We start from the raw sequence: 22638 nt of genomic DNA, 5'->3' as shown, positions 1-22638 counted from the left end.
CGTGCGAAAGAGAGGCAGGCAAGGCTCAGGGTTGGGATTTCGGGTTAAATATTCAAAATGGCGGACGGAGGAGCAGCGAGTCAAGATGAGAGTTCAGCACCAGGTAATGATTACAGCATTTTACATATTCATACTCATATTCAAACTGCGTTAGTCGCAATTTTTTGATAGCGGAACGGGCGACGAGGCGCCGGGCGAGCGAGCGACGGGCACCGGGCCGGGCTCCGCTGTAGTTTCTCCCCGCACAGCTAGCTTAAACTGTAATTTGACAGAGGAGGAAACGAGCTGTTGCAGTGCGACGGCGAGAAATACATGGAAACATGCCTCCCCCCCCCCCCCCCCCCCCCCACCTTTGTGCGATTAGACGGCCCGTACGCCGCTACATATTCATACCTCGCTCGACAAACACAACTTAGCATATTTTATTAGTAATCGCCGTGGCGGGCTCCGGTTCCCGTGTAGCGCACACTGAGCCGTTTGCTCTGCCAGGCGCGTCGCTAGGAGGCAGTTAGCGTTAGCTCGCCGGCTAGCGCTGGGCTTTGTGTTGATGCCCACAGCAAGGCTTTTGAGGGCGCTTTGCATATTCATTTTCCCCCCTCTCTCTCTCTCTCTCTCTCTCTCCGCCGGTCTGGCAGGGGCAATGCGAGTCTTCTTTTTTTTTATTTATGTATGTTTTTACAACCACGGCGTCTCGCAGATATGAATCTAAACACAGCACACATGGCTTTCATTAGGAGCACGGTGCCCTCTCGGTGTGCCTTTTCCCCCCTTGCTCCTCTGTACAGCACAGAGCATTTTGCCTCTGTCTTTTGTGCTCGGCGCAGCGGAGCCACAGCAGCAGCAGCAGCAGCAGCCTGTTGTGTTATTCATGCAGGCCTCCCCCCCCCCTCCCAAACCAGCCAGCCAGAGTGCGGAGTTCAGCATATTTCACACACACCAAATACATGTCAACACAAGACTTGATTGCTTTGTTGTCCCCATCTTTTCCTTTTAATATAGTCGTCCTCTATTGGCCTAATCGTGCCGGAGTTAACTTTAGCTTGGTGGCTATTACAGCAAGATACAATTGTTGTTGTTGTTTTTTTTTTAACAGGTGATTTTAAGAGCTGTGCAGCCTGAAAGAAGTTAGGCTCTCCACTGATCTGTGACAGATTATCGTTTATTCTGAGATTATTCTTCGTTGGTTGTGAGGGATTGGATTTTTTTCTTCTTTTGCAAACTTCAGGGGATTTTTTTCTTCCTTTATGTGGTGAGACTTTTTTTTTTCCTTTTTCCCCCAGACTTTGTGAAGCTGCATTTGAATTCAGGGGTTGTACCTGTGTTATCCCCCCACCCCAGGCACAGGGAGGGGAGGCGTGGTGAGGCCCGCTTCCGGCAGGCCACACTAATAACATGCTGGTTTCATGACCGGGCAAGACACAGCATGACAGCGGCACGATTTAACCCCACGCTGCTGCGTTTCTCGTTTAGTTTACTTTTTTAAAGACCCTTTTTAGACCCGTTGGGGACTTCCCTCTCGCTCCTTTTTTTTGGATATGAAAACAAAATGTGTAAAGTTGGGGCTTTGTTCTTTTGGTTCTTGCTTTATACTTTCTTTGCTATTTTTTTTCTGCACAAAATTACTTTCTGTACATTAAGGCGTTTGAACTGACTGAATTATTGGATTTTTAGTAAATACAGCTCCCACAGCTGCAGCCTTTAAAAACAAAGTTGAAATACTTTAAAAGTAATTTTTATGTCTCTGAAACTTTGTCTCTCAGTTTACACATTGAAAGCTGAGAAACCTGTTCCAATATGACACAAAAAGCCTAATTAAAAAAAAATATATTCAGGATTATTACAATGAAATATCTTCAAAAGGATATTGTACTCGGCCTTTTTAGGGGTTAGAGTAAATCTGTCGGTTGACTGGCATTTACTCTTATCTTCTACCCTTGGTGTTTCTTTACAGCTAATTTCAGATTAGACCGGTTTGCTCTTTTTTTTTTTTTTTTTTTTTTTTTTTTTTTAAATTCTCATTGCTAACAATTGTGTGTAACTGTCTGTGTGTTTAATTTCCTCATTGCGGGACATTAAAGAAATTCCTTTTCTTATTACTTGAAATACTCACTTTGTTATAGCAGAATGTTATATTTTCAACGTTAAACACCTTGAAACCTTTGCCTTGAAACTAGTGTTGCACCGATAGCGATACAAGTATCAGACGGGGCCCCGATCCAGCACTAAAATGGTGGTATCGGCATCGGCTAGTACCAACAAATAGGGCACTGATACCATTTTGATGTTTGTATGTCACTTGAACGCAGCCTTCTCTCTCCTGACTGGTATTATACATGTTATAAGTTCATGAAAGTTGCACTATTTTGGCATTTGAGAGCCAAAACTCAGGGTTTAAAAGAGATTATTCAATTATTAATGTCATTTTACTGTTGCACTACTATTATACATGTTATAATTTCACGAATGTTGCACTATTTTGGCCTTTGAGAGCCAAAAGTTTATTCAACTATTGTCGCCCATTCCAGGTAGGCAATAAAAAGTTTTACTACCCTAAGTAGTATGCAGTTCTTCATATATACACACACATCAATTTCAAACAGATGGTATCGGTATCGGCCAATACTGCACAGCCTGGTATCGGTATCGGGGCCAAAAAATGGCATCGGTGCATCACTACTTGAAACGCTGGTCATTGAATTCTGTAACTGACTCAAACTATTTCCAATTTTTGTTGATATAAACCTAAAATTAAGCATGCACTCAGATACCAGATCGATGGGTTTCTGGAACGTACGTAAGTTGGTGAAACGGTAATTACCTTTTGATTAATTCAAAAAATAGCAGGTATTTTACAGCTTGTACCAATATTATGAAAAATCACTAATCTTTGGGTAAATCAAACACGGTTTTGTTGGACCAGATCTCGAACAACAAGCTCTTGACTATTTCGACAGGCATGAAAAAAAGAAAACGGATGGTTTTCTAGGAACGTTCGTCAATGGTAATTCTCATAACTCATAGAAGCTCACTGTGTGCTAATCTTGCGTAACGCCACCTTGGTATTACGGCATTAACCCAGAGATCAGAAATGTGTGAAATGTCCCTGTTGCTTTCATGTAAAGCAGCTCGCCAGCTGTAGTCTGAAAACAGCATTACCGTTAAAAAAGAACAATGGGTGCCGACTCCTTTTAGTTTCTACAATGTGTCGGCCTGTGTTTTTTATTATTATTATTATTATTATTATTATTATTATTATTATTATTTGTTTTGTTTTTTTGGACTGGAAGTATTTTCTAACAGCTGAATTTATCTGTTTTTTTTTTTGTTCACATGGTAGAGAAAAGTGTTGTCTTCTTTCAGCCAGCTGACTGGCAGTGTGCAGCAATGGGTGGGTCTGTGTGCTTCATAAAGATATAGCAAACTGGGGCCACTCGGGCACTTTTCTCTGGCATCTTATTCCACTAACTTTTAGACGCAGCCTTTTCCCAACACACCTGAGCTTACTTGGCCTCCCTAGAGCACAGTGAAGTTTTGAGGAAGGATGACAAAACATGGTAATGGTGACTTTTCCAACCCTCGTTCCGCTTTGATAAATAACCAGCCCGTGCCATTGTCCGATGGCCAATCAAAGGCTGTTTTTCAGCAGGCGGTAGCGTAGCCACCAACGAAGTGATTGGCGCACACGCAGCAGCCGCACACTCGCTGATAGTAGCGCACCTAGTACGTAGCAGTTTTTCTGGCTTCTTCTGTCAGCTCAGACTGAACGCGCTCACAATGATGTGGTATTTGAATGTGCAAAAATAGCACCCAAGTACTCGGATGCAAATAGCCAAGATGAATGGATAACGTGAAACAGCAGCGTAAGAAATCGGTGAAACGTACAGATTAAGTGTGTTCTAGTTCTTAAGGTCCAAAGTGGAGGCTGGTTGTTATGCTTTATTGTTTCTATAGCTAGATTTGACTTAAGATCAGCTGAGGCTTCAAATGCAGAGAGCCAGCAGAGGAGCCGTGTCTATAGAGCACCTCCCGTCAGTAGCTGCTTCAAACCAAAGAAACGTCGGCCCTTTTATTTACTTTCACTTCTTAATGGAATAAAGCACGTTAACACGTGGAATCGGACCGCCTTGCGTTAACCTCGCTACTTTGGTTGAATCCTGACTGGCTGCTGCGTGACGCCATGGAAATCAGAACTAGCTAAATGTCTTTAACATGTTTCTGTTGATGGTAACAAACATTTCTATAATATTTAATCCTCTAAGCGGTATGTTTTCAAAAACTCTTAAGTTTTGAGAGGCAGGGAGGGGCTGAGCATCCCGGTTCAGTCTATACATTTCACTATAACCTCTGCCCCCCCCCCCCCCCCCAAAAAATGCACTTGAGGAACGTCTCTGTTTATTTCCCTCCCAACAATCAGGGCATTTCCTCTCTTTCCTCATACACGTTACTTGATATTTTTCTCCCAGTAGTGTATTTGCAACTGTGTGTAAAATGTGCTAATTTATTTCGGGGAAGAAGGGGGGAAAAAAAAAAAAAAAAAGACCTGTATTAGAGCGGGGCTTCTTAAATAACAGCTGAGAATTGAATGTTTCTCTGAAACTAAATCTACTTTTCTCATTTAATCAGTTTCACAGTTCCACCCTCATTCTAGCCTTGTACTTTCATCATGAATATTCATCGATGTAAACACGCTCGTTATGAATAATGCAACAGCCGCTGTAATAAATTCAGGACATGCCATTTCAGAGCACCGAGAGGGTCTCCGCTCGGGCTGCGGTTAGACAGGCTGCCGTTTTCCTGTGGCCGAGGCAACATTTCACATAACAAGACCTAGAACTTCTCTTGTTTCTGGGGGATTTTTTTTTGAAAATGTCCTCCTTTTACTCTGACTGTGCAATGACATGCAAAAAAAAAAAAAAATGCCAGGTGTATTCTAATCAGCAGGGGAAATATAGATAATATAGAAGCAGGCTTAAGTCGACTTTTAGGCTTCAGATTGTGATAAAAACCCAGGCTGAGATTAAAGTAAATGCGACAAAGTGTTTATAATTTGGCACCAGGAGACCCGCAGGAAGAGGAGCGATGTAGGGTGCAAGTTGTACGCCACGGCGTGTTTTGAGTCAGGCGCGACTAAGACCCGTAGTAAACCTTTGCTTGTGTTTCATTGTAGCTCTGTTAAAGCTAATGACGGGGTCAGGTGTTATAGAAAGCCGTCATGGTGAATACGGCGAGAATATTGTATGCTGCTGTTGGGCTTTTTGACTTGCTAAGACTAAGAGGAGGAGGATTGCAGAGCAGAAGGTTCAGCGCTATGAACAACCACATCAATGCCCAGGAGTTAAAATAAATGCCGTCTCCCTCATCAGTGATCTTCATGGTATTTTTTTTTATTTTTTTTTTAAACCGTAACAGTCATGTGGCTAGCCTCTGCTGCACGTAGTTAATGGTGGGGCTTGTCGTCCCTGAGAAAATTACTTTAATTTGCCGGTATTGGATTTTCGTCCTAGTCTACCAAAAGTCGCCTAATGACCACCCAGGAGAGAAACCACGGTGGCTTACGGAGGTGTTAGAGCCATTACCGTTCATCAACTTCCACCGCGTGCTGCAGTTTTGCTCGTTTGCCCGGCTTTCAGTCCAGTTGCGGTTTCCGCTCTCTGTGTTTTGGCTTATTGCACTCAGGTCGAACCGGTTCTGAATATTCATAAGACTGCTGCGCTAAACTAGATCGCTTTTTTTTTGTTTTTAGGTTAATGGTCTCAAGCTCGCGCATAATTTGTCTCGCCACGCACATCCAGGCCAATAAAAACAAGCCTGCACGGTGCTCAGGCTGACCTAAATGCGCGCCGCTTTTCAGCGTAGCTTCGGCTAAGGCTGCAAAACAATGGCTGAGGAAGACGATGCGCTAATTAACTTTTTGCTCAGTCTTGAGTCGGATCTCTCAGCTCACATTAATGTCCCTGCAGTATTCAGCCAGCCTTCCCGTATTACAACGCTAATGAGATAACGGTTTAAAATTCTCGGCGCAGGATATTTGTATAATGCATTGTTCCACTTCGAGGTTTTGCAAGCCGTTCAGCCAAGGAGGAGCTGTGCATGTGTAGGAGTGCTGCTGTTAACTAAGTTTGCATTCGCTTCTCTTTTTCTTCTCTCATTTGGTTGCTTGAAGACCCAACCTGCCAGGCACACGTTCAGCTAACGCCTTAAAAATAGTTTATCACAGCTGGCATGAAACCTGTAAAAGCTCATCTTTGAATAAACAATAAAGTAATAACGTGTCAGTATGATTTATATATGGGCTTGTAGGTTATAGGGCTCTAGTTCATTGAAAACATAAAATTTTTATGTCTCTAAAATAATTAAAGTCTGCTAACTAGTGTAAGGCTTATATTGATTAAACAAAGGTGTTATGCCAGGTAACCTGCAATCATCTTCAAGTTATTGAAGGGGGTGTGTGTGTGTGTGTGTGTGGGGGGGGTCTAACAGTTTGTTTTTTAAGTTTAAAATTAAGGGAATGCCATTAAGGCATGTAACTGAGATTATTGCCAAATTCCTGACTTCTCTCCTTCACCCCCCCCCCCCCCCCCCATCTGACTTTATGAACTTTCTTCTCTTATTCACTAAAATGTACATCAAGGATGGGCATCGAGAGCAGTGAAGGTCCAATAGGCCATAAATGCTATTTCCATGTATGATTTGTATGAAACTAGGATATTCTAATGTATCATCCAAGTTGATCTTTGTGACATTGTGGATACGGAGATTATTACTCCATATATTGTCCCGTTCTAATTCAAATCTCAGCAAAAAAAAAGAGTTTTGACAAAGGATTACTTTATAAACGGACATAATCTGTAGATCATATTTGTCAAATTCATTGTTTGGGAGAAAAAATGGGTCTGATTCCAAAATCAAATAAAAGGGAAAGTCTGAGATCGTAGTCCGATTTTTCTGATCACTTTTAATTTTTTTTTTCAAATTTTCTTTTAAGAGCAATAAATTAAAACCAAATAAGTTTTTATTTTCCTCCTGGATAAAGTAGAAATGTAGCTTTTGGAACTATAATACTTTCATAGTGCAAAAAAAAAAAAAAAAAAAAAAAACATTTTCTCGTCCCGATCCTACAAGGCAGAGTGCCTCTGCATCACTGAAAATACCAATACATTAAAATCCTCCAGGTCACAGGGAAGAAGTATCTGTAAAATGAGTTGTGAGGTCCATTTAAAATGTAATAAAATCATTGTCTGGCTTAATATGTGATTTACTGTTGGTAAATTGTTAGATCATTCATTTATTCAAAGGAGCTTATAGAAGCGCCCCTGACTATTATTTATGACCAGAGGAAACGTCATCCCTGTTTAAGAGAAAGACAGAGGGCAGTAGCTGTTTTTGTAGTTTTTCAGTTAAATGTTATATATTTATATAGACAAAAATTTCAAAACAGACAAAATTATTGCAAAGTTGACACTTAAAACAGCCTTTGTCATCTTATATTAGTATTAAGTGTGCCTGATTTGATTAGCATGGTTAGCATTAACAGTGCTAATACTTTTGTTCTCTGCACAGTTATTAGCTCCTTACTGGAACAAAAACAAAAACAACGCACTATCTTTCCAAAAGAATTGCCAGTAAATAATTGAAAAGTGTTAAAACAAAGCAACTGCTGTGTTATGTTTGGCTTTTGGTTAATTGCTGACGCCTCGCCCTGTTTAACGGTAGCAGCCTGGATAAACAGCCGACATGTTTTAGTAGAAAACACATTTCGGGTTTGAGCAGCTTCTTGTACCTTTCCTCTGCTTTTATTTTTAATCACATCTGTGCTAAATCTGAGCCTTGTTCCCCAAGAAAGAGCTTCCATTCAGAAAAAGCGTTGAGTGGATGGTTAGTACTTGTGTATGGAGCGTTTAGCGATCGGAAAAAAGATCAGGTAACTTACTTATTTTCTGGTGGGACAATAAAGGATCAGGGGCAGTCCAAAAATTGTGCAATTCTAGTCGTCTCAATTTTCAGCTGCTGAGGTAGTATGCAACAATTGGTTCAAAGAAAAAGCTTATTTTCCCCAAAAACCAAGAATCTTTATTATCATTGTGTAACCATAATGAAATTTTGGTGAGAAAACAACTCTGAATTCAGACAGATTCACAAAAGACATAATGTTCAAATAGTTAGTGCACCAACAAGCCTTCCTGAGAAGCTAAAGATGCTAAAGACTCCTTAGCATCTGATAAGATTTAAATGGTGAGGTGAAAAACACAGGTAGCAGTTTATGGAATGATATATATGAATACTGTGCAATTGCATGAATGTGTTAGACATTCCCAGAGAAGTTAAGGAGTATGCAAATAGTCATTAGCATCTGATAAGATTTAAATATTCAAGTCTAAAAAGACAGGTAGCAGTCAGTTCACAGCACAATGGGAACTATCCTCCCTGAGAAGTTAGAACGCGTGCAGATAATCCTTAGCAAAAATTTAAATCTTCAAGTTAAATGTCTTAGCAAACACGCCCTGAGAAGCTAAAAGTCTGCAAATAGACGTTAGCGTGTGAGAAACCGTGTAAATAATTCTCATTCGGATCAAAAACCTGTGGAACCAGCAGTATGTTTGTAAGCGTGTAACAGCGCGTGAACTGGGCTGGTGGTTAATTAGATCCTCGGCAGGCAACGGTAGCCTTCACAGCTTCGGGTGAGGAACTTTTTCAGCACACATGTAGACAGAAATAAGGAATAGAATCGTTTAGAAGTGTCCTCTATTGCCCTTCGTTGGGTAAATTCAGGTTTACCAGCAGCAAAGTGACAGACAACACAAATGTAAAGTAATTTGCATACTATAAAAAAATATGCAACATGTATGCATGTATATTTGTAGACGAAAAACAAACAAAAACAATGCACTATTTAAATTAAATGGGTGGGAAAAATATTTTTTTTAGGAGCAGCGATGGTTCTAAACTAACAGCTGGGAGGAAGGATCTGCGATGGCGCTCCTTTGTGCACGGAGGATGCAGCAAGTTGTCTCTGAAGGAGCTCTCCAGCGACATCTTCATGTTGTTGTTTTTTAGTCCACCATCTGCACTGGGTCAAGGGGGGCATCCTAAGACAGAGCTGAACTTCCCGATGACTTTAAGCTGGAGATAACTGAGCTATAAAAGATGCCTGATGCTAACCTGACTCCGCCAGATGGATTTGCTCCGCATATCCATCTGGAAACCTTCCGTTGAAGTAATTTTGGGAAGGGGCGAAAATACTGGTTAGCTGATTGGCCTATGTTGGTGATAGACGGGCCAAATAAACCAATCAGATCAACGAAGCATATGACGTACTAACAGCGACGACGAAAACACAACCACAAGCCAAGCTACTCTTGCTGCTGCAGGTAAAGGCTCGTTAGCTCAGCTAAGAAATATTCTGTAATTCCGATAAAACTTGCTAGTTTCATCGGCTGAAGCCGCCATGTTCTTTAGACTGAACTGTCGCGCTTCTTGTTGCGTCACAGCTCAAATCGCCTCAAAGCCAACGCTGATTGGACGTTCGTTTGGTGAACGGAAAGTAGCCAGACTGATCTGCGAGTGAAACCTTGAAAGCTCGCGAGATCAAGATGGTCTCACGAGGCTAGCCTGATGCACCAACTGAGTCAAAAAAAAGCTGATGGAGAAGTCTGCAGTGTAGAGGACGAACCGGCATGCTGCCAGCTCCGTTCCCTGCGAGGCCCCCCGTGCTGCAGAGATGCAGCCCAGAGTCAAACTCGCAACCTGTAGGCGGCCAGCGAGGTAGAAAAAAGTGTTTATGGGTGTTTACTGTGTTGTTGGCATAGTTATCAGTGTTGGTCAGCTAATACCTAAATGCCTTTGGTCAGGCAGCGGGGTGAGTGCAGAGGTTGATTAAGCCTTGAGCCCGGAGCAGTTGTTGTGGATTTAGTCCGTAAGCCCCTTCCCCACAAGACCCAAATACAGCCCTGCATTCCTCTCCGATTGGCCGGACACCTGTGCAGCTCCGTAACCGGGCCGTTTCCCTGCCGCATTAACTCTCAGCACAAGCTCTGAATGAATTTTAAAAGCCCCCCCCCCTCCTCCCCCCTCCCAAAACGAAACACTAATGGAATGTAAAGCCAATCTAAATATGTTAATCCCCACACACTTCATAAACATGGACGCCAGCGGCCCGCCACCCACTTTCTGAAGTCATTCGCTCTGGAATGTGTTCGCCGTGGGGGTTCTCACAGTAATGACAAGTTTGCGGTGGATTAATGTGGAGTTATTTATTTCCGATTGAGCGAGTCTAACCCCCCCCCCACGCCAAACCCAACACCCCCCCACCACCCCTCCCTCTCTTCAGCAGTTCGGCCCAGTCTCCCCGACTCCTCGAGACGTTCTGAATGAGCAGTCACAGGCGCCCCCCCCCCCCCCAGCTAACCGTACCAAACCCACTGCTGTCAGACCTCTCGTTGCATTCTGGGATATCTTCAGCCCCTTTACCTGCTCTTAGCTAATTACTTTTGAGGCCAGCGCTCACACAGCACTGGTTCATGTGCCACTGCCTCCTCTCCTTTTTGCTGCGCCGAGTGCTAGTTTGAGCACCCCCCCCCCCTCTCCTCCTCTTCTCTCTGTCGTCCTTATTCCCCTGTTTTTTATCGTCCTCCAAAAGCCATCCAATTAATATGCTAATGAGCTGATAAATATTTATAGGGGTTTAAATTATGCAGAAAGCTTTCAGAGCCCGGTGTGAAATGCGTTGCTCGCAGGACTTCAAAGCCTTGCATCACTAACGAGGCAGGAGCAGATTTGCATACGGCTTTAATCAGCTGAATACTGATTACGCTTCATTATAGAGTTGGATGGAGGGGGGGGGGGGTGTTGAAGGAGCCCGCCAGCTGCACTTGTCGTTTGTCTCATTCCAGCAAGAGAGAGAGAGGGAGAGAGAACTTTTTCAGAAGTAGAAGGCGATCTTGGCAGCAGAGAGAGGGAGTGCTGGAGAAAAAGGGGGCTGAGCTAGGAGAAAAAGAAAAGAGAGAAGCAAGGAGAGCCGTTTGCCTGAACCCCGTCGGCTTTCCCCGTGTGCGTTTCCCAGCGTTGCTCAGCAGACCGTGTGCTCCAGCCTGCCTCCGTGTCTCCGCGCGCTCGCTGCTGACCAGCGGACACTAAAGGGCGGGGGGGCGGGAGGAAAGGAGCGCGCTCTGGACACGTCCCGTCGGCGGGGTCGCCCGATCGAGGCGCTTTTTACGCGACGGCCCGAGCAAACATGCAGGAAAGCACAGGTGGAACCGCAGCGGGTGAGTTTTGGGGGCGTGCCGGCTGGGTTTGGATCGTCGGTCGGGAGTCGCCGATTAGCATCCGTACGGAGAATCGGGAATATTTCCACGCAAATGTTTCAGGACTTATCCCACAAGGCGGGGGACCTCACTTTGTCGTTTTCTTCATCGGTCTTTTCTGTTGCTTTCATGTATAAATTTGAGCTGCAGAGCGGGACTTTTGTGTTTTTTTTTTTTTTAGCACCAGTTGATCTGAGAGTATCTCATCATGTGTCTGTCTGGTTCTTTCAGATGCTAAAGTGAATAATCAGTCAGAAACTACTAAATGTGAAATGGAAAGTGGTGACGGGAACGCCGGTCAGTATCGATCAGCCTTTTTTATTCCCCCCCCCTTCTTGTTTCCTGTTTATTTGCACAGTTGAGCTACACATTTTTTAGAGTAGTGCCTCCTCATTCAACAGGTTTCACAATCAGATGCAAAAATTATTCACAAACGCTTGGCAGCACAGACCATCCGGCTGATCCCTGCAAACACATCTGTATTAAAGACTTAACCAGCTTTCCAGACTTTCCGTTCAATTGCTTTATGTCTCAATGCTTGCGGGACATTTTGCTGCCACCATGCCTGCTCACATTAAATATCTTACCGATGTTATAATGTGCCTCGAGTTCTTGTGTCAGCTGCAAATGTAAACACTGTTTACTCAGTAAACGTGCAGCTGTTTCATCTGCATTTCAAACATTGCTTCCTTCCACCTGCCAGTATCTTCAGTGTTCCTCTTTTTTCTTTTTCTTTTTTAAGGGGGGTAATAATAACAGTGCAAATTCCTTTTTTTCAGATTAACCACTGTTAAAAAAAAACAAAAAACACCTGTTTCCATCTGCCTTTGTGTCCCCAGGAATCCAAACCAATGGACTGGACTTCCAGCGGCAGACGGTGCCGACCACCATCGCGAACGCACACGCACAAGCCCTCCTCCAACAGGTACCGCAGCGCCCAATGCTTCACTTTTTCGCCTTTCAAAACTTCTCCTTTTCCACTTTTGATGCATCGTTCTCGCGTAGCGATGCGGTGGAGCTGTAGCTCTAAATATTCATAAAGGCAGGTTAAAAATAAAGCCCAAAAAAAAAAGAAGGGGGGGGGAGATGAAACTGTAGGTGAGGTGTGCGCTCATCAGCGCGACAACATTTGCAAGCAAAGAGAGCTCATTTAAATGAGCCGGGCGCTCTCTGTGTGTCGCCTGGCAACAAGGCAGATTAATCAACCCTGTATGCTAATTAGCTGCTCTGCGGTTGCTCGGAAACAGATGGGAGAGAATATGCAAATCTATGCAGGATTTACATGCGCTGCATAACAGTTATTTTAATTAGCCTCCCCTGCTCTCCCCTCCCTTCGCCTCGCCTTTCCTGTCTCTGAAGGCTGCGGCACATTTTAAGCACCCACTTTTATCGCTGCCTTTTATTTTTTTTTTCCATTTAAATTCCCCTCACTGCTTAAAAAGACAAAAGGTGCATTCTGGCCGAGCCACTCAGGTAGCGGGGAAATTCGATTTCTATCGTATTTTCAGCGTGTCCCTTTTTTATTTAGCGCAGCGCTTTTGTTTCTAAATCTGATTTTTCTCTAATCAGAAGCGTCAGTGTCTTGTTCTTATTGTTCTGATTATGACTTAAAAGGCTGTGAAATTAAGTTGCGCTCTCCGCTTCACTCCCGCCAGTCTAAGTTGGAAGACTCGGGCGCTCTGCCTGCCTCCGTCCAGCAGAGCGTGTTGCCTCAGGCCCAGCTAATGTTGGCAGGGGGACAGATCGCTGGAGTAAGTGGCCCCGCTGCTCTCGGTCACGACCTCGCCGTTGACGTGCATCCCCGTGATTTTTCTTTTTTATATGTATTTTTTTTCTACACCTCAACATGATCAATTCTGCCGGGAAAACACGATCGCTTGGCCTGATAAGTTTGAGCCTCCTCTGCCTGTCTGCCTGCTCATCACCGTTTCTTTTTTTTATGTTTATGTTCAAACTTCTCCATAACAGAGAGTGTGAAACAACCATGAGAGACATTTCATTTCCATGTGTTTCCCAAGGCCTCGCCGTGCTGCGTACCGGTCGAGGCCTTTTACCGAGTGCAGCTGCAATGCAGGAGTGGATGTTTGCCGTGCATGCAGACTTGTGTTTGAACATCGGCGTGCTCATTGGCACCTCTGCCTGGCCCAGCTGCATGAGTCCTTTCTCTGTTTGTTTCGTCGCTGTGCTCACAAGACAGCCGAGGTTTTCATTAATCTGTTGATGTTTCTGCAAAAAGCTCAATTCTGCAGGTGCATTTATGTAAATCCTCGCCGTTTAACGCGGTTCTGTGCCTTGCAAAGGTATTGGTATCTCCTGAAGCCCTCCAGGTTTTTCAGATGCACTCACACAAAGTAGTGCGTAAATGTGAAGTACAGCTGCAAGACTTTCTCCACCAACTTGAATGGTAAACATCTGTAAACAGGAATTTTCTTGCTGCAGATCCCCAATTTGATTTATGTCTGCACTGTGATTGGACCAAATGAAATATGCTTTGATGCAGAGCAGCTTTATGGAAACGTGTCATTGTCTGCTGAGGTGAACGTCTGCCCCTGCTCAAGTCTTTTGAGGCGTCTAGATGGGTTTTCCTCCAGAATTGCCCTGCCTATAAACACATCTTCACACCGACTCTGACCAGGTTCCCTGTCCCTAGTGAAGAATAGCATCCCTACAGTATGATGCTGCCCCCACTATGTGTCACACTGGCGATGGTGTATTAAGGGGGATGGCTCTTTAATTTCTAAGCCCTAAAATCTGATCAGCCCCCTGACCTCGCAAAGACCAGCATCCCCACAGCATGGTGCTGCCACCACAACCATCAGGGAAGTGTTCATGGGCTGTAAATACTTTTGCAAGGCACTATAAATGGAAAGCTGTCGAAACAAGAGCAACTAAACCTGTGACTTTGTTTCATCTGCATCTACTGTGGCTAGTACTGGCATTATTTATAATGTCAATAGTTTTGTATCAAGATGTGTTATTAACATGTTTGTTTTTTACGGATTTCCAATGAATATTTCCAGATTACTATCAAGAACAACAGCCGTTAAAGTTAAAACTGATATTATGTTGGATATCAGGGCTGGGCGACAAATCGATTTTGATCGATTAATTCTAATTTACAATTTATTAGGATTACATTTTTGGTGGTAAATCTGGACTATATGTTTAGGAAAATATGTCGTCCAAATATAGTAAAGAGGAAACTTTCTTTTTTACTATATTCTAGGGCGCTTTAATTTACGCATTTACTTTTTTTTTTAAGTTCGTTTGAAGTTACAGATGTAAAGTGAAGTCGATTCTTGGCTCATTCTGTAATCCCACTAGCAGCAAACATTTTGTTATATTTTCATTGTTTACAACGGCGGCCATCTTGTTTCACAGGTGGATTTAGTTGCACTTTTGAATTCAGGTCAACTCCCAGACGACATGCTTGAAATAAAAGCAAGTTAAAAAAAAAATTCTTTATTTTTGTCTGAAAAGGAGAAGAATTTTTTTTTTTTTATCAGATTTGGTCAAATATGACCGGAGATTTTGTATTTAAGCCATATCGCCCAGCCCTATAGTATATTAAACTTTCCATTGGTATTGTAGTCGTAGCACACTTCACATTCTCTATAATTAATGCCTAAATCTGATAATCTGCATTACCTATTGACCCCAGCAGCTCCCGTCTCACCTCTCACGTCCGTGTTTCCCTCCAGTTGACCCTGAGCCCGCAGCAGCAGCTGCTGCTCCAACAGGCCCAAGCTCATCTGCTGGCTGCAGCCGTGCAGCAGCAGCAGCAGCAGCAGCAGCAGCAGCAGCAGCAGCATTCAGCCAGCCAGCAGAACAGCAACACTGGAGCCAACATCTCAGCCACCGCAGCCACACCAATTACCCAGCTGCCCCTGTCACAGCCCATCCAGATCGCCCCAGTAAGTTACCATCATCCATACGCTGTGAGTTGTTTTTTTTGGAACTTAAGTAAAATGTTTTCAAGTGCAAACAGCCGAGCTAATTGTGCGTCTTTTTCTATTCCTGCAGCAGCTACCGCAGAATCTAACCCTGCCTCAGTTTGTCCTGGTTCAGCCTGGCCACCACATCGCCACACCGTTGCAGCCCGCTCAGTTCATCATCTCTCAGACGCCGTCGGGCCAGCAAGGCAAGTAGATTTACTCGCCGCGTTAGAGAGAAAGAAACATTTGATCGTGAAGACGCTTTTGTTCAAACTTTACCGTCGCGTGTATCTCTTCAGGCATTTTGCCAGCCCAGAGTCTTCTAACTCAACTACCTCAAAGCCAAGCTAACCTCCATCCGACTCAACCAAGCATCACCCTTGCTAATCAGGTTTGTACCGACGCTCGCTTAAGATATAGTCTAAGCTGGTTTAGGTTTCCAACTGATTCAACGTCATGGTTTTTACTCTTTATCTGAGTTGTAAACTCATCCAGAAAAACAATGGACTGTATATTTCTCCGCAGCCCGCGTCTCCAACCCGTACGACAGCGACCACAAACATCCAGAGCCTGCCCCACAGTCAGACGCCACCCAAGCGGTTGGACACCCCCACGATGGAGGAGCCCAGTGATCTTGAGGAGCTGGAGCAGTTTGCCAAAACGTTCAAACAGCGACGAATCAAACTGGGCTTCACACAGGTACACAGCGCTGAAACGGGCTCAGGCTCCTTCAATCGGGTTTAGATTCACAAACGGGTTTTTTTTCTTCTTCCCACAGTGAGAACATGTTTAGAACATGTTTATGTGAATTATATGTTTTTTTTATCGTTTCTACATGGAGTGTAAAAAGTCGGGGAAACTTTGTTTTATGGATAATATGGAAAAATTAAAACTAACTATGGACAAATGTTTGTGTTTCTGGGATTCTGTTACATAGTAGATGACAAAAACTTATTTCTAAAAAGAAAAAAAGGACAGGGTTTTACGTAGGGCTGGGCGATATGGATTAAAAAATAAATCTCTGATTTTATCATACCAAATCCGATTAATCGATTTTTTTTTTTTTTCCTCCTTTTTGTTTCATAAAAAGAAATTAAAGAAATTATTTTAAAACTTTGCTTTTATATCAAGCATTTTGTCAGGGAGTTGACCTGAATTCAAAGTGCAACTAAAAACAAGCTGTGAAACATGTAAAACAAAATGGCAGCCGTGCCATTATAAACAATGAAAATATAACAAAACATTTGCTGCTAGTGGTATTACACATTGAGCTAAGAACAGGCTTCACTGCACTTGTGAACTTCAAACTAAGTTAAAAAAAAAGTAAATAAGTAAATGAAGGACCTCGTATTATGGTAAAAAAAAGTTTCTACTTAACAATATTTTGACAATACATTTGCCTAAACATATTTTCAGCATCACATGCTGTTCTCTTCATGGAAACCCAATGAGTGTATTGGCAAAATAAAATCCAGATTTTCCAAAAATGAAATCTTAAAGAATTGTAAATTCGAATCAATCGATTAAATCGATTTATCGCCCAGCCCTAGTTTTACGTTGATTCATATTAAAAATTACTTTTTTTTTTTTTCATTGTCTAAGCCCATCACGATGTACATTTATTCTGTTTGAACAAGTATATCAGAGGTCACTAGCTGTACTTTAATAAACATTTACTGGATGCAGGACAGTTTCGTCCACATTTGATAAACCTTCCAGTTACAGACTTTGAAATGGAGCTAATTGCTTTTAGTCCAGATGTCAGAAGAAGGGAGGTGTGGGAGCGTGAAACATCCCTTCACCTCTCTGTCCCATCAGGAGACTTTAGCATTGCGTTGTTTTACGTTTTAAGGAACATCAAGATAATAAAGCTCAACATGTAAAATATGTAGGACTCCTGTTTTTAACCATGTTAATGTGTCCAGCTTGTTTTTCTGAATTTTTTTCTTCACCTGCCGTCAGCACTTTTTTGGAAAATTGATCGCAGACAGATGCAGAGACGTAAAGGAAGCCCTGCGCTGTTTAACAACGTGCAGCCGAGTTACACCTAAACCAAAAGCTCCCGTCATGTTGCATAGTCAGATTTTCTTTGAACCGCGCTGAGGTTTAGGAGCTGCAGGCCAGCAGCAGGGATGTAGGCGGGGAGCAGTTTGCATATTCATAGCATCGTGCTTCTAAAACGAGGGGAACGTGTGAAAGTCACATCATGGCCATTTTTAAGCCCTGATGGGAATATTTTTGTGAAACCAAAAGAAGAAAAAAAACTTTTCCATATGTAATTTTGATGAACAGAGATTAGGTTTTAGGGTTTTAATCAGAACCAGGAGACGCGAAGACAGTTAATAATTTATAACTCACATATTTCTCTGTCTTTGTCTCCCTCCGACTCGCAGGGGGACGTCGGCCTGGCTATGGGGAAGCTGTATGGAAATGACTTCAGCCAAACCACCATCTCTCGCTTCGAGGCCTTGAATCTGAGCTTTAAGAACATGTGCAAACTCAAGCCTTTGCTGGAGAAGTGGCTAAACGATGCAGGTTTGTCCCTAAACCCACCTGAAAATAACAGGTTGTTGTCTTGAGTTTGATCCAAGACGGATGGAGCGCTGTTCCAACACAAATGATCGACTCGTTACCAGCATTTGGAAGAAGTTGGCGCCCTGCTGAGCGGCTAATTCAGCCAAATGACTCAAGTGGAGTGATGCAGGGATACATCTAAAGGTCGCTGGGCTGTAGCTCTTAAGGACCTGAGCTGGAGACCTGTGATCTAAGGATGTCACACATTATAATCTATATATTTATTACTAATGCAGTGCCACAAGAATTAACCTTTTTGGAGTTTTAAAGTTATTCGGTGGGGGGATATAAATGCAGATTGCGCTTTCTTGATTTTGATTGTAAAAGGGAAATTAATTTCCTTTCTCGTCCTCTCCACTCTTCTTTGTGTTTCTCACATAAAGTCTCAATATAATTTATGTTTTGTCGTCGTGCTATGAGGACAAAAGTGAAAGTCACTGTACGCAACTCATGTGAACACAGGAGTGTGACGATGGTGGGTCTGGCAGGATGAGCTTTGCCTTTACCTCCCTCTCCTCTCTTTTTGTCGGTGCTGTTTGTGCAGAGAACCTGACATCTGACCAGTCCTTGTCCAGCCCCAGCGCGCTGGGCTCCCCGGGCATGGGCATAGAGGGCATCAACCGCAGACGGAAGAAAAGGACCAGCATCGAGACCAACATTCGAGTGGCCTTAGAAAAGAGCTTTCTGGAGGTGAGAGTCTTCAAAGACATCCAGCTCCTGCCTAACTGCGGCGCGCTGGGGGGGGTTGTTTTGTCATGAAGCAGTGCAGTGGCTTCCACAGTGCTGACGGGGAATCCCCGGCTTCTTTGCCCTCTTCAAGCAGAACCAAAAACCTACCTCTGAGGAGATCAGCATGATCGCTGACCAGCTCAACATGGAGAAGGAGGTGATCCGGGTCTGGTTCTGCAATCGGCGACAGAAAGAGAAGCGTATTAACCCCCCCAGCAGTGTCAATAATGGAGGAGGCAGCACCTCCATCAAGACCATCTTTACCCCCAGCAGCCCGCTGGTAACTACACCCGGTTACACTAAAACTGTCCTGCACTGCAAAAACGGATCCAAAAACAAGTAAAATGTTCTCAAAGTTAGTCTATTTATCCTTAATTTGAGCCAGTAAATAAGATCATCTGCCAATGGAATGAGTATCTTTACCCCTAGAATAAGATAAATAGACATCCTGCACTTGAAATAAGATGATAGAGCTGAATTGTTCCTATTTTAAGTGAAAAAAATCTTATTCCATTGGCAAATAGTCTTATTTAGCTGCTCAAATCAAGGACAAATACACTCATTTTATGAAAATTGTACTTATTTTTAGTTCTGTTTTTGCAGTGTGTGTGCAGCACTGAGTCTCTGGTCTGAACCTTTCTTCACATTTAACGCTTTAGGCTGAAGTTAAATAACGTGTAAGCACAGAGAAGCTCACACAGAGCTCCTTGGTGATCTCCTCCCTAGGTGGCGAGCACAGCAAGCCTTGTTAGCAGTCCGACTATTAACACCTCCGCCACCCTGACTGTAAACCCAGTGATGCCTCTCACCAGCTCCAGTGTCTCTAGTCTGGCCTTCACAGGTACAAAGTTGGCTTCACTTGCATATGGTAGTTTTAGGTTCTTCAAATTTTATTTATGAAAAAAAACACAACAGCCAGCCATGGCATCACAATGCTGTAAATCTCCACCTGTGTGTCACTGAGCATGCACAGACCAATGAATATGCAAATAGCTTCCTCTGTCTCTGTTGCTCGCCTGCAGCTGGTGCATTCCTGGCAAGGTTTACCTGGCATAAGCTGCCGTTATTAAAACAATGAAATCATCTCATGTTCAGGTTTTAACTATCGAAGCGTCATCTTACATGTTCTCTTTTTAGCTTGAATGATCTATTTTGGGGAATATTTTTGAGAACTGGTATCCCATAGTGCAGCTTGGAGTAGTTTGCAGCAGAAAGGAAACAGCTGCAGGCGAGTCCTGGAGGTTTAGGTGGGCACCAGTTTGCATATTTATGAGCGTTTTCAAATGAGGACAAGCTGTAGAGTTGCATTTAAACCATTTCAGCTTGAAATGCAATGATTTCACGGAGACAGAAGAATTGACATCCCCTCTTTTTTTTTATTATAATTTATTTCTACTAAGGCACAACAGTTGGAGCCACAAACACTGCGTCTGTCATCTCCACCACACCTGTTCTTACCACGTCAACCAGCGCTCCATCCATAAGCCCATCCACGACCACTGTCCAGTCCACGTCCACGGACACCAAAGCCGGCATCCAGACGCTGGTCACGCAGACGCCCACGTCCATCGCTACATCCTTAGCAACGGGCCAAGTAATGATGGCCACCCAGTTGCCCACCAGTGCCAGCTTTGCAGCCATGGCTGCAGCTGCAGGCCTTAATCCGGGACTGATGGCGTCGTCCCAGTTCACTCCAGGGTTAGTATGACTGATTTTTTTTTTTTTTCTGCAGTTTGCTCAGGTTTTCTCTGTGTTTGCCTTAATAATCTTGTCTGTGTGTTTAGGGGTGCCCTTCTTAGTCTGACTCCTGGGGGGCTTGGCAGTGCATTGAGTCCCGCTTATATGAATAGCAGCACCCTGGCTACAATTCAAGGTGTGTCCTAGCGTCATAATCCAATACAAATGCCTTTTTTTATGGACTTGGATTAAGAGATTGCATCCTGATGCAACTATGGATTTTTTACTCGATTTAGAATTGTAATTCCCAAAAGATAAAAATATGAATAGCAAAAAAGTGAGGAGCTTTTTTATATTTAATTATATCCTTATATTCTTTTGCAAAAACAAAACGGTAATTTTCAGTTTTTTTTTTTTTTTTAATCTTTGGCATCTATACCTTTCTTCCATTGGGGGCTTTACACTGAACCAGTGGTTCTTCAGTTTAGTCTATATTCCAAAAAAGCAACGCCATTCCTATTTATAAGGCCATAACAAAATAAAGACACAAAAAATCAAACTCTGCTTCAAAGAATTTATATCTAGTGGACGATAATCTCGTGCAGATTTGAGAAGTTGTGCTTTATAGGTGTTTTTTTTCTTAGTGGAGCCGATCTAACTTGTTCTAGATATCAAAAAAGCTGCAAAGTCAATCTGATTGTTGAGCTGTTTTTATTATATTGTGAACATTATTTAAAACAAAGCAACTAGCAGGGATTCTAAACAATCTTGAAAGAAACTGATGGAAAATATGTTCATATTGTTTCTTCCAGGTGTTCCCTGCATATAGAAAACTAAATATAACTGTAGAAAACCGGTAATATTAATGAGGTTTGGATAAATAAATCAGTCCACAGCAAATTTTTTGCTTCAATTAAAGGCACATAAAGATTATCAGTGTTATAAGGATAATTAGTAGCCGTATACTTTAGTTACGTTGGATAAGGACACAAAATTTGCATAATTAGAACTAAAGTGTAGCCACGCCCACTATATTTAAATTCAGCTCATCTGAATAGAGATGAGCTGAATTTAAATATAGAATCCTGCTGATAGTTCAGTTGTTAAAGTTTTTCCTTACACTCAATTTTCCATTAAAATACAACAGAAGTACATTTATTGTCCCACAGTGGGGAAATTCGGGTGTGACGGACACGAAAACGAGTACACAGAAGAAAACAGACTTGCACACAAAATCAATGAATATGAAAAAAGCTACATTTAAAGTTAAGATGTGCGGCAAAAAACAGACTCATCAGAAAGGGAAAAAAATAATGTGCAATTAATAATAGATAATAGCGCATATTCAGATATAAATGAAATTATGAAGTTAAAAAAACAGTTGATTTACAGAAGTATGTATAAAAAAAAAAATAAAAAAAAAAAAAAAAAAAGCATGGATTTACAACAAAAAAAACACTTGTGGAGAAAACACTGAGAAGAGCCACCTTCTCTATCAGTGAGCTTTCTTTTTTAATTACTTAATATTCTACTTTACTGTGAAACTACATACTGGGTTTCATTAGCAGCAAGCCATAAGAAATTAAATTATTAGAAAGAATCACTTGAAAGGTTACTGTGTGTAATTCATATGTACAGGTTACTACTTCCTAATGCAGTGACTGAAATAAAAGCCCTTTTTGCACAATGTCATTTTCTGAGATCTGCCCGAGCGCTCCTGCACGCCGTATCTGATCCTCCCGTCTCCTCCCGTCTCCTCCGCAGCGCTGGCATCGAGCAGCCCCATCCCCATCACGTCTCTGGACGGCAGCAACCTGCTGTTCGCCAACACCTCGGCCGGCGGCGCGCCCAACCTGGTGACCACGCCGCTCTTCCTCAACCCCCAGAACCTGTCGCTGCTCACCAGCAACCCCGTCAGCCTGGTGTCGGCGGGGACGGGCGGGCTCCAGGTCACCGCCGACGCCCACCACCACCAGGCCACCACCGCTGCCGTGCCTGTGCAAGCCTCGACCATTACCACTGCCTCCAAGGCTCAGTGAAGCCTGGATCCGTTCCTGCCACGGGCTCTACCCCCGTCACACCGCGCGGGGGTGGCTGGGTGGGTGGCTGGGGGAGTGGGGGGTGTGGATGTGACGGTCGTTTGACGCAGGCTTCACTACCTGCACCCCCCCACTGTCCTCATTAGAACTAGAAACATTATTTAATCTATCTGCTGCCACCAAAAAGAAAACATCCAATATAATTGGGCTTAGTTTTTGTTTTCTCTCTCTTCTTTTTTTTCTTCATCGTTCTCAAACATTTTGTTTCACAAACACTCTTGTTAGCCTGCCCCCTGCTGTCCAGGAGGGGGAGGACAACTCGGCACCATCAAACTATTATGTACATATTTCCTCCTATTTCCAGGTCGGACGTCCCGTCTGACT

At 43.1% G+C, this 22638-nt stretch overlaps 1 protein-coding gene across 12 annotated transcripts; it reads left to right on the top strand.

Moving 5' to 3' along the window:
• Positions 1-37: 37 nt before the first annotated feature.
• Positions 38-22508, top strand: pou2f1b (POU class 2 homeobox 1b). 12 transcript variants are annotated; one of them, XM_036139155.1, is made up of 15 exons: positions 38-103; positions 11532-11597; positions 12140-12225; positions 12956-13051; positions 15002-15214; positions 15327-15441; positions 15535-15626; positions 15761-15934; positions 17629-17770; positions 18354-18499; positions 18630-18818; positions 19265-19379; positions 19939-20236; positions 20323-20411; positions 21980-22508. In XM_036139155.1, exons 1-15 carry the CDS (start codon positions 58-60, stop codon positions 22252-22254), a joined length of 2142 nt encoding a protein of 713 aa, XP_035995048.1. In that variant the 5' UTR covers positions 38-57; the 3' UTR covers positions 22255-22508. The 12 variants fall into 12 exon arrangements, with proteins under 12 accessions (XP_035995048.1, XP_035995044.1, XP_035995043.1 ...); XM_036139151.1 differs by having other exon boundaries at positions 18345-18499; XM_036139150.1 differs by having other exon boundaries at positions 15324-15441; positions 18345-18499.
• The last annotated feature ends 130 nt before the right edge of the window (positions 22509-22638 follow it).

The sequence above is a fragment of the Fundulus heteroclitus genome, chromosome 7 (genome assembly GCF_011125445.2).
Source record: "Fundulus heteroclitus isolate FHET01 chromosome 7, MU-UCD_Fhet_4.1, whole genome shotgun sequence".
Taxonomy (NCBI): Eukaryota; Metazoa; Chordata; class Actinopteri; order Cyprinodontiformes; family Fundulidae; genus Fundulus; species Fundulus heteroclitus.
This window is presented reverse-complemented; position numbering and strand designations above follow the sequence as displayed.

What these genes read in the sequence shown, in the direction of transcription:
- pou2f1b (XM_036139144.1), top strand. Translation starts at nt 58, where the DNA reads ATGGCGGACGGAGGAGCAGCGAGTCAAGATGAGAGTTCAGCACCAG. An exon ending in GTTACCATCATCCATACGCT is followed by an intron (nt 15,239 to 15,323) that starts GTGAGTTGTTTT and finishes CTATTCCTGCAG; the next exon opens with CAGCTACCGCAGAATCTAAC. An exon ending in GCATCACCCTTGCTAATCAG is followed by an intron (nt 15,627 to 15,760) that starts GTTTGTACCGAC and finishes ATTTCTCCGCAG; the next exon opens with CCCGCGTCTCCAACCCGTAC.